General features: G+C 42.8%; 1 protein-coding gene across 1 annotated transcript in view; it reads left to right on the top strand.

Annotated features, from left to right (window-relative positions):
• The window catches only part of CSMD2 (CUB and Sushi multiple domains 2), a 456,222-nt gene that overhangs the window by 274,923 nt on the left and 169,178 nt on the right, over positions 1–12,121 (top strand). The window contains exons 11-12 of the mRNA XM_042440873.1: positions 1,372–1,475; positions 6,960–7,072. Coding sequence (XP_042296807.1) covers positions 1,372–1,475; positions 6,960–7,072 — 217 coding nt within the window. The remainder of the gene's footprint in view (positions 1–1,371; positions 1,476–6,959; positions 7,073–12,121) is intronic.

Consider the following 12,121-nt stretch of genomic DNA (forward strand, 5'->3'; position numbering starts at 1 on the left):
TAAGTAAAAAGACACAAATTGTCTTTGCATATCCTCCCAACCTGAGGCCTTGCCATTCAACAACAGAACAATACATAGATTAACATGGAAACCACTCCTCCCAACCCAGGGTCACACAGTATGTGTATATATATATATATATATATATATATATATACACACACACACACACACACACCACTCTCTTCCATGCCAGCATTCTCTGCAGATGCCAGCCTGGTGAAACATCAGGAATAAACTCTTCTAGAACATGGCTATATAGCCCGAAAAACCCACAAAACTGATTAATAGGAGCTCAGTGGGTTAAAGAGTGACCAGATTTGAATCCCTACTTAGCCATCAAAGCCTACTGGGTGACCTTGGGCAAGTCACACTCTCTCATGCTCGGAAAAGAAGGCAATGGCGCACCTCCTCTGGATAAATATAGTCAAGAATAAAGTTGGCGCCAACTTGAAGACACAGAGGAAAAGCAAAAAAACTGGTTCAAATTAATAAAGACATCGGGGAAGCTCTACAGAGCTCTATGGAAGGGGAGATGGATAGAGATAGATAGATAGATAGATAGATAGATAGATAGATAGATAGATAGATAGATAGAGAACAAGGTTCTCATTATTTTGCAAATGCAGTAGCTTCTCTCCTTATGCCATGTACAATGAAGTAAATAGAGATGTATTTCTGTGACATTGTTTCCTGACGCTCCTTTGAATCAAACTGGTTCATTTCAGTTCAGTGTTTTCCAAACTTTGGTCATCTGGGTGTTTTGGACTTCAACTCCCAGAAGCCCCCAGCCATTTGGGTTCACAATCAGGAATTCTGGGTGCTGAAGTCCAAAACATCTGGAGAAGCAAAGTTTAGGCAACACTGAGTTAGAACAACCCCATCCCATTCGACCAGCAACCCAACTAGTGTAGGTTGAAATATAGAAATGAAAAGAATAGATATTTGAAAATTTGTGGGAAATGGGTGTCTCAAGCAGCATTGAGCTGCTTAAGATAGTTGGCATCAATTGCATGCATAGCTTGTATGCTTTTAGTGAGGAATTAAATAAGTTAGCACCCAGAGCGCCTCTTTACAATTATTATGTGTGTAACACTGTAGCGGCTATTGTGCCATATGTTCACTGTCACATTATTCTTATAAAACAGGACATATTATGAGAGCACCGTTGCCGCAAAGTCCTCCTAGTTAGCTTCATGGTTCAGCGCAGATCCGAATCCGAGAACCTTACATCCCAGTTCAGTGCTCTGGTCACTACTACTTGGCACACAAGTGTCCAGTTTGCCATGTTTGGTTTTGTTTTTCATTCTGTTACAATGGATCCATCAGAACCTTCCAGTCGTTTGTTCTAACATTTCATATCTTCGATAGGTCATCAAGCTCAGCTTTGAAGAATTTGACTTGGAGAGAGGTTATGACACACTAACCGTGGGGGACGGAAGTCAGGTGGGAGACCAGAAGAGTGTGCTCTATGTGTAAGTAAACTTTTCTAGCTATGGATCTATGTGGATCTTATTGATGTGAGTGTGTCTGGGTCATTGGGGTGAGGAGTTTGTGTTAGTTACTCCATCCCCTTTCCTCCTGTTGCACTGCTGCATCATCTCACTCTATTTTGCCCTCCTTATATGCTCCTCCTAGAAACACACTGACCCAGATCCTGTATCATGCTTGCATAGTGTGATTCAACCCTAATTTAGTTGCACATGTTGCAGTACACCACCAGTCTGCAGAATACCAATGTTGTGCAGTGCCTGCCAGCATGCCAACTTATTAACCCATTACTCAATGGGGAATGCAAAGTGGCTGTTTCTGCAGTCCCAGGGAACAAAGTGGCACATTGAAGGCACTGGCAAATATTTATGCACCACCCAAGAATGTGAAATGCATGTCTGGTTCTCCCAACAAGAGATGATCCATTCAATCAGTTCTATTGGTTCTCCCAACTAGAGCTGATCCATTGAATCAGTTGTTGAATGCTGAGTCAATATAGCGATAAATCTAAGCAGTTCAGTGACTCTGCTCTAGTTGCAACTAACAGTAGGATTTAAATCTATGTGAAACATTGACACTTGTGGAATTCTGCAATCATATATTGAATGGATCCATTACACAAAGGCCAAAACAACAACAACACGTGTACAAGGGAACTTGCACAAATGTATGACACACAAACAGGATTCCAAACACTGTCTTACTTTCCCCTCCTTCTAGACTAACCCAGTTAAAATTGCACTGACCTGTGCCAATCCACTTCAGAATTAAGTTAGGCTAATTTGAATCAACCTGAACCTGATCTGGACTGTTCCAAATTGTCCCAATTCATTTTGAAATCTGGGCTTGGTCCGTTGTGCTTACACAGCCCTAAGAAACACAACGCTGCTGCATTTGGGAAAACAGCTTAAAGAGCGGTGTCCAGATGAAAAGGCAAAGGAGAAATCCAATAAATCCTGGCACCGGAGTTTCTTTTCTTCGCTTGCACTGAATTCTCCTTGTCCTTTAATGGAGAATTCAGAAAGATTGTCGAGGAATCGACATAACCCCGTAATGCTCTTCAGTCACCTCCCGCGAAAACCGAAGCTTAGTCTGACCTTGAGGCTAGAAATGCATCTAGTAAGCAATCATTCAAACTACATTACACTAACTGCCTGGGAAAACAAGTACATTAGATGGTGCCAAGACTGAATTATGGGGGAAGCTAATGCCATTACCAATTCCCCTCTCAGCACAAGGTAGTAACCATCTTTGGTGCTTTCTTGAAGATGGATGGAGAGACAGAGGAATAATGCATTGAGCGATGCATGCGATGGCACCCAGGAACTGTTTTTCAAGATGGGTGGGGGTTCAACATTGGCAGGAAGGTTATTATTGGCTTTGCAGGGAAAGGAAGATTACTTTTCCATTCCTTTATCGTGGAAACGTCTTTAAATACAAATACCCGTGCAAGCACAATGTGTACTTACGAGTGTCCTCTGCATGCTCAGTGTAGCTTACTCCCAAGTAAGTGTGGATAAAATAGACTGCAGGTATCCTTTGTCTTTTCTTGGGAGTGCTCTCTCAACATTTCTAAGTGTTTGATCATTTAGGACACTTCTGACTGAGATTCCTGTGGAAGCTCTAGTACATAGGAGTCTTGGTGGCTCAATATTGCCAGAGCATTTCAAGAGGAGCTTACCCCCTCCAGACTATTCTTGGGGAGTTCAAGTTCCCCTGACCCCTCTAGTTTTAGGGTACATGAGTAGTAGACATAAGTAGTCCCCTAAAACCTCACATCCAAGAGTGCACTATGGTGGTTTGAGCATTAGACTATGACTCTGGAGGCCACAGTTTGAATCCCGGCTCAGCTATGTAAACTCACTGGACGACCTTGGGAAAGTCACACTCTCTCAACTTTAGAGGATGACAATAGCAAAAACACCTTCTGAAGAAACCTGCCAAGAAAGCCCCATGATAGATTCGCCTTAGGGTCTCCATAAGTCAGAAATGGCTCGCAGGCCCACAACAACAACAACAAAAGCCGGCACTGTCCCCACTGAGACCAATGGGGATTTAAGTAGGAGAAATGAAATAAATAAGAAGTAATTCCATACCCCAAAGGTTTATAAAGATGGATCTTTTGCTAAACAGAGATGTTTTGGCCAACATATTGAAGGGCTAAAGGTCCAAGAGTAGAAAATGCAGAAATTGAAACAGATCTAGGAGCAGATCTTGGAAAAGGTCCTTTTGGGGGGAACTATAACTCCTGGAAACCTGTGGGTTGACATGCTGGCAGGCTAATTCTGAAACCTGCTTTTATGGCAGCTAGTGCCACTCTTGGATAGGGATAGCTCTGGTTCATATGTATGCCATTTGTACAAATGCATCCTTGCATAACATTAATGCACATAGTTCCTCTTCATGAAGCAACACACACATGTACATGAAGCAAACACAGAAGGGATGGCTGATAGACGAAAAGGACACAAACAGGAGTTTAATCCTTCACTTCATTTCCACTCATGTGCAACTTTAGCAATTTTCTTCCTGCCACAAGAAAGTGTTTAAAAAACAACACCATTTTTGAAGACAATTAGTAATTTGATATTTTTTTTTCTGCAGAAAGTTTGCATGCAGTGGTTGTTGTTTTTTTATTTATTCGTTATTGATTCTTTTTGTATTTATACCCTGCTTTTCAGAAATGCTCTCAGAGCGGCTTACAAATTGTTAATGTGATAGTTCCCTGCCCTCAGGCTTACAATCTAAAAAGAAATGACACAAAAGGAGAAGAGAATGGTAGCGGAAAAGAGGACCAAGTCCAGCAGATACTGTCAGTTCCTTTCTCCCTCCAAGGCCAATGCAGTGGCAGTTTTGCCCAGAAAACATCATTTGCAGTGCACCAAGCAGCGTATTTCCATGCAGAAGAATGCTATTGTATTGTTAAGATGGGGAAAGGTATTAAAGGGGGACGATGGAGAAGCTAGAGGAGGCTGCAGCTGTTTGCTTTTTCCTGAGCCTACTGGGAAGGGAAAGATTCTACACTTTCCTTTCCTCTCTTTCCTGCTCATTGGAGTGCAAAGTACCCTTGCATTTTGAACTCACTTTGCAGCAGTTGAAATACAAAGAGGAGGAGAGGGAAACTGGAACATGCTTTGCATTGCAGCAGGAATACCTGGTGATGAAAAACAAAGAGTGAAAGTGGAAGGAGGAGAGAGAAACTGGGACGTTCTAGGAACAGCTGGAAAAGTGGGATGGCAGAGAATTAATTGGGACTAACCTTACCAACTCAGGACAGTTCAAGGGTATGAAGCAGAGAAGGAATGTGAAGTTGAAGGCTTTCATGGCTGGCATCCATAGGTTTTTTTTTTCGGGCTGCCATGTTCTATAAGAGTGACTCCATGGAGTCACTCTGAAGATGCCAGCCACAGATGCTGGCGAAACGTCAGGAATAAACTCTTCTAGAACATGGCCACATAGTCCGATAAGCCCACAAAAAACTAGAGAAGGAATGATTTGTTAAAGATCACCCCGTGCACATCCTACTATAGATGTGAAACCTTGCTTGAGCTGCATGTGATGGGGATCTTTTTCAAAATCAAAACAGTACGGTGGGCCCTGAGAACCTCCAAAAAGCTGAGCTGCCCTTTTGCCCTCCCTAGTCTTTGGTCTGAATTACTTTGCAGCCATGCCCGCCTTCGCGTTTGCTTTTAATCCTTTTTCTTTAAAAGTATGGGCAATACCACATTCACAAACATAGCCACACTAAGTCACCCACAGACATTTTGGTGGGAGTGAGCCAGGAGCAGAAACTAAACTACCAGCCCTACCAATTCAAAAGTGTTAAAATCAATAAACCAGCCATGAAGCAATCATAAAACAATCACACCAGAGTATCAAAATAAAATATTGAGCAATTCATCCATGCTGCGTACACACTCACAATCAATCAAGACAGCATCAGCACTGTCATTTAAGATCTATTGTCCCCATAAACCTGACTTAGGGGCAGATGTTTTCATTAGCCATATAAACTGTATTATGAGGTAGCCAGAGAGTCTCCCCGGATTGATGGGTTTGGTTGGCATCGTGTTAGGAGGCCTAGATGGCAAAACCACCTCTGAGTATTCATTGCCTAAGCAAACCCTATGAAATCCATGGGGTCACCATAAGTCAACAGGTGACCTGTCTGATCTTGGAAGCTAAGCAGGGCCAGCCCTAGTTAGTATTTGGATGGAATATCACCATTGAATGTCAGGTTCTTTAGGCTGTATTTCAGATGAAGGAACTGGCAAAATCACCTCTGAGTATTCACTGCCTAAGCAAACCCTATGAAATCCATGGAGTCACCATAGGTCAACAGGTGACCTGAAGGCAGACAGATCCTGTCTGATCTTGGAAGCTAAGCAGGGCCAGCCCTAGTTGATATTTGGATGGGATATCACCATCGAATGGCAGGTTCTTCAGGCTATATTTCAGAGGAAGGAACTGGCAAAATCACTCTGAGTATTCATTGCCTAAGTAAATCCTATGAAATTCATGGAGTCAGTCAGTGACTTGAAGGCAAACACATCCTCTGCTATCATGGCCATTCTTTGCTCCTGCTTCTGCTTGAAAGACTCTGAAAGGTAGTTTACAGTTATTCTAAAGGGATTTAAGGTTAATGAGAATGGTGACAGTACATCCTATGGGCTGCTTGTGGACCCCAACCTTGACATTTGGCATCCTCAATGACCTTCTGTTCTGCCCCTCCATGCCTTGAATCCCTTCAATTTTTTCCATTGTCTGGGGCAGTCAGTGGGAGAGAGGATGAAGGAAGCCTTCTCACAAGTCATGCTGCCATGACTGCAGTGCACCATCTTTCTTCCATCCATTGGTCAAGCTGTGGACAACCACAGTAGGACCAGAGAGAGACACCTGGTGTTCTTGTCTAGAGTACTGTTGGTAGGGTGCACAGGGTCCAAGCACAACAACATGGCCTTTTAAAATGCACCAGTATTGGTTATAACACGGAAGCATGCACGCGGTGAAAATGATGCTGCATACTTTGCAATAGAGTCACCTCACCCTAGCAGGCCAATATCCCAAAGGTGACCATGTGCAGGTCATGGACTCTCTGCCTTAGAAGTAGACAATGGCCAAGCTCCTCTGACTGAATCGTGCCAATATCCTAAAATATAGTTTCTTTATGAAGTGGACCTGCACACATATCCACAAACATATCCAGACCAGGAGTCGAATCCATGCTCAGGCACTGGGTGATCTTGGGCAAGTCATGCTACCTCAGTCTCAGAGGAACACAATGGCAAATGTCCTCTGTAGAAATCTTGTCAAAAAAAACCTCTTAGGGTTGTCCTGGGTTGAAGGTGTACAACAACGGCTGGAGATTTGTGGGTTTTCCCATAGGTATTGGATGGTGATGTTGATTATCATGGTGACTGTGGTTGTGACTGTTACTCCTACTACTAGTTTGTCTTCTTTCTTTGCAGTTTGACAGGTTCAGCAGTCCCTGATTTGATTGTCAGCACCCAACATCAGATGTGGCTTCTCTTTCAGACAGACAGCGTGAGGAACTTACTGGGATTCAAAGCAAACTATGAAGGTAACTCACATTTGTGTATATATATATTCCCCTGTCCTGAGGATGTCTTGTCGGAGCGAAGCCAAGGGTTCTGAACATAACCTAACACAATGAAATTAGGTGGCAGTACTAGATTTCAAACCATTTTTGTGAATATGTACTATACCATGCTTTGTTCATAGAGTCCTTTGGTATTTTTGCTCCCTTGAGGATCAGATTCCCACTAACCGAACCAATTGTATGAAAGGGGGAATGGAAACGCGGGGAGATCATGTTGATCTATTCTGCATTGAAAGCACTTTGAGTAGGAGCATAAAACAAGCTATTTTTTTATAATGTTTAAAAAATGGAAGGCAGCAATTAGAGGGCTGACAGTTCGATGAGGAAATTGCATGCAACAGATTCACGCATTTCAGATGCAGTTTTATGGCCAGCTTGTCTAAAGGAAATCACAGCTAATGGAACCCTTGTAAAAGTAAGGTGGGGGTGGATTAAAATCCCTGGGGGACAAATGGGGGAAGATTTGGCTTACACAGTATACTTAAAGAGCTATATATCCTGGAGATTGTACTCTGTCTTGGAGCATAATGGAATGCTAGACTGCCAGGGTGGAAAATGAAATTGCTAATCGTATTTCTGATAATAAGATAGGAAGAAGAAAACAGATGCTGGGGAAACGAGGGGGAGAAGGTGGGATCCTCCAGCAAAAAAGGATGTGTCATTGGCCTGGAGAGAATAGAAAGCAACATTCAGGTTTAAACCTCCCTCTTTGCCAAAAGAAGGAGAGGTACCACTTGGGAAAGTTACATTTTTCAACTCCTGCAATCTGCAAGCCAGAGTGGTGGACAGAAGCTCGAAGGTGCATCTAGACTGTAGAAATAATACAGTTTGACACTGCTTTAATGAGTGCAGTGGCTTCATCTCGTGAAATCCTGGGATTTGTAGGCGCGTTACAGACGGGCCCATGAGGCGCCGTCATTACGCGCAAGGGGCGGCGATTCCTGACGTGCCTTGCCCCTCGCGTGTAATGAGTACATCAAAATGGCGGCACCCTATACAGATGGGCACCGCCATTTTGACGCAGCAGACGCGCAGTGTCCTGATGTCATGCACCGGAAGTGGCACCGCTAGTGCGCGCCTCGTACCTTGCGGTGCCCAGGAAGAAGCGCCATTTTGGCACTTCTTTGTTGCTGCGTCCAGTAACTGCACGGTTTGGCTGATGCAGTTCCCGGATGCAGCAACCGGCGGTGGCATGAGACTGCCCCTTCTGGGGCAGTAACGCGCCGTAGTTTGACACGGTCTTTAGCCTTCTCTGCCAAAGAGCGCGGGTGCTTCACAAATCTGCAAATCCCAGGATTCTGTAAGATAGACTCATGGCAGTTAAAGTGGTTCCAAACTACATTGGTTCTACAATTTGTTGTTGTTGTTGTATGCCTTCAAGTCATTTCTGGCAACTTCATTGCTCATAATTATTTCCGACCGTTGTCAGAAACTTTCCTATTCTACCTGGAAGTAACTTTTCCAAGCATGTGAGGATAATATTGGAAATCTGCATGGTTGAGGGCACATTGGTCTCAACCCTCAACACCATCTTGACTTCATTGACTTCATTGGGTGGTTGGTTGAGATGTTGATCTGGTTTAGGACTGCCATGATTTGAGTGAGAAGAGACAAGGGTTAAAGCCCTTTTCCCCCATGTTTAGGTCCCAATCCAGATCGCAGACAACCCGCTAGCAATTGGGATATCTGTATGGGAAGCAACATGCACCAAAGGGCAGAATAGGAGAGAACATAGCTTGTCCCGTTGAGTATCGGAGAACAAAGCCTGGATGGATTAAATATCTTTCTCCGAGGCCTTTTCTGTCCTGAAGACAGCATGAAGCAGCTCTTGTTACACAATTCCCCTTGCTTTGCAAGCAATTCAGTCTGTTCACCCTGAGGCAAATTTGCAACAATTTTCCACCGAACAAGTAACTCCAGTTTCTTAGATTCAAAGAAAGCTTGGGTACATGAGCCTCATATCTGATGCCAATGCCAATGTGGATTTAGACTCATGCCGACAAACAGAGCAACTTTATACTAAAAACAGTCGGCTGTTTCTAATGGAGCTTTGAAGTAACTAATTAGAAATAGGAAATTATAAATAATTAATAGCTTGCATTTTATTCTTTCTCCAGGCCCTAAGGTATGAATCCATTGCATTACAACCATCATGTAGCATGTGGCATCTCTACAACTGTTTTAGTTCCTTTTGTAGTTACAGGGCGTGAACTTGCTAAATGGGACAGGGGGAATATCACACAGTTTTCGTAGTGGTTTGTGTTATGTGAAGTGCGTTGTGCGAACTGAGACCACAGACAAGCGGATAGGCCAATAATGTGTTTTGTAGCCGCAGGACAGGACAGTACTACTGCTAGTAGTAGGTCAGAGGTATTATTTTGCTTACTTAAAAAAGAACTATAAGTAACTATTCCAATCAATTACAAGAAATAGGAAAGTTAAAGGTTACTTTTTAAAAAGAAAATAACTCTTAACTTTCCTATTTCTTGTCATTTTGTCTAATTTGGGAAAACCTTGCAACTATCACTGCAACCAATTATTGCAAGTAAAATTCCAAGCTGTACAGGTAATAAAATGCAAGCCAAAGGCTATAAGATTCAAAAGAAGAATATATAAGATTTCTCTTTTTAAAAACAAAAACAAAACCCAAGTAATTAAAGAGAGAGAAAGGTATCCAATACCTTTTTGTAGAGACGATGGATGAGTTTGGATGTTCTTTGGGTTGTTGTGATTGTTTTCTTTTTAATTCCAAAATTTGCAAATTTCACAACTTTTGACAGTACACGGGATTTAAAGAACACTCATGTAGGACAAAGTAAAATCAACAGATTTGTCCATCCAGGAAAAAGAGTTATTGCTCTTTAAAATGTTGGCTTTGAATCCCAAGTATGTTTGATGGTGCTGAATTAAGAATGCTGGGAGTTAGGGTTTTTCGGAAAGATCCTTCCCTCTCACACTTTTGGCCCTAAATTTGAGATCCATGTACATTAATAAGAGAGCCAGAATGATGTAGTGGTTTGAGCGCTGGGCTACAACTCTGGAGACCAGGGTTTACATTTCAACTCAGCAATGAAAACCCACTGGGTATCCTTGGACAACCTACACTCTCCTTGGGCAACCTACACAAAGCAAAGGTGGCCTTCCTCTGAAGGTATCTTGCCATGAAAACTCTGTGATAGGTTCACCATAGGACCGCCATAAGTCAGAAGTGAGGACAGCAATACGTTAATAAGGGTTTGATTCCCAGCTTGGCCATAAAACCCACTGGGTGACCTTGGGCAAGTCACATACTCTCAGCCTCAGGGGAATGGCAATGGTGAACCTCCTCTGAACAAATCTTTGCCAAGAAAACCCCATGATAGGTTGACCTTAGGACTGCCATGAGTTGGAAACAACTTGAAAGCACACAACAACAGCATGGATGGATGGATGGATGGATGGATGGATGGATGGATGGATACATAGATGGCTGGCTGGCTGGCTAGCTGGCTGGCTGGCTGGTTGGATGAATAGATGGATGGATGGATGGATGGATGGATAGATAGATTTTTTTAAAATGTTGCTCCTCATACGTTGTGCAAACTCAATAAAAACCCTTCTAAAATAGTAATTTATATTAATTTTTCATCTGACAAATAAGAAGCAAGCAGAAACAGCTATGAAACTGCAAACTTCAAAGAACAGCCTCCTGTAGCTTGCTTTATATACAGATGTTTGGTCTCGTGTGCGAGTGCCAGACATGTTTTGACAGAACCCTCTTCCCCAGTTGCCATGGATAAGTACATCATTCCCTTAGTATTTTTTTAAATCTAGGCAAATATCTGCAGCAATCCTTTCCGAAAGTGGGCGGAAGCCAGGAAAGTGTCGGAGTGAGGCAGGAAGGCAGAGGGATGCCAGTCAGCTTGATTCGCCCTTTTCCTAATCCGTTCCGATCGGTCCTCTCGGCTGGACTTCATTATAGTAGCTGAGTACCTTATTTAATCCTCTAATTAAAGTCTTTAGTGGGGCTGAATTTTTATACTGAAGTGTAATTGGATAAATAATAGACTTAAATATGCCGGCCAAGGAGAGGGGGAGGAATGATGGAGTTTTTTAAATATAAAAACTTCCTCTCTCTCTCTCCCATCTCCTTATGTTTTCTAGTCTTACAGTCAGATAAAGCCAGGGAACATCCCAAGTGACAAACGGTATCAAACTCACTGCCATCAGGGTATCGACACAGATTATGTTATATCTATACAGAGGCAAACTTGATTGGATGATGGCATAGCTGGGTTTACAAGTCTCAAGCCCTGGGCCTGAGTCTCTTCTCCGGTGCTCAGAGTGAAGGGGAGGAATCCTAGGGTGATAATATTGCCTTGAAAAATGTTTGTATACTTGGGGATGGAAATAATAGTCACCATAATTAAATACCAGTTGGGAAGAATAATATAGAGGTGGGGATTTTGCATACTTTCCCCTAGTATTTGCACATCCCAAAGTGTTTCCAGAAATTAAGTAGGGAGATGTTTGTGTGAGTATTTTGGGCCAATTTCGGAAAGAGAAAAAACACCGTTTCTAGACAACTGTGTGCATTTTTGTACAGGTTTGCCATTTGCTCTGCAAAATCAGCACTCGTGCACACACACATACATAATCACAGTAGGCTTGCGGTGTGCAAAATGGCTGGTTTCTGTGCAAGATGTTTTGTTGTGCATGGAAAACAGCTTTCTTGCACACAAAAAGATGCACATGGCTAGTTTGTTGTGGGTTTTTCGGGCTGTGTGGCTATGTTCTACAAGAATTTATTCCTGACGTTTCGCCAGCATCTGTGGCTGGCATATTCAGGCCATGAAAACCTTTGACTTCACAAGACACATGGCTGCCTGGAAGGTTAGATGTTCCGTGAGAGCAACTTGGTTCCATCATCCACCCACTGATCTATTTTGAATGCTAATCTTCATGAATATGGATTCTTCCAGATGTTGTTGGACTACAACTCTCATAATCCTTCACATTGACTTTGTGGTC

The sequence above is a fragment of the Sceloporus undulatus genome, chromosome 9 (assembly GCF_019175285.1).
Source record: "Sceloporus undulatus isolate JIND9_A2432 ecotype Alabama chromosome 9, SceUnd_v1.1, whole genome shotgun sequence".
NCBI classification, from domain to species: domain Eukaryota; kingdom Metazoa; phylum Chordata; class Lepidosauria; order Squamata; family Phrynosomatidae; genus Sceloporus; species Sceloporus undulatus.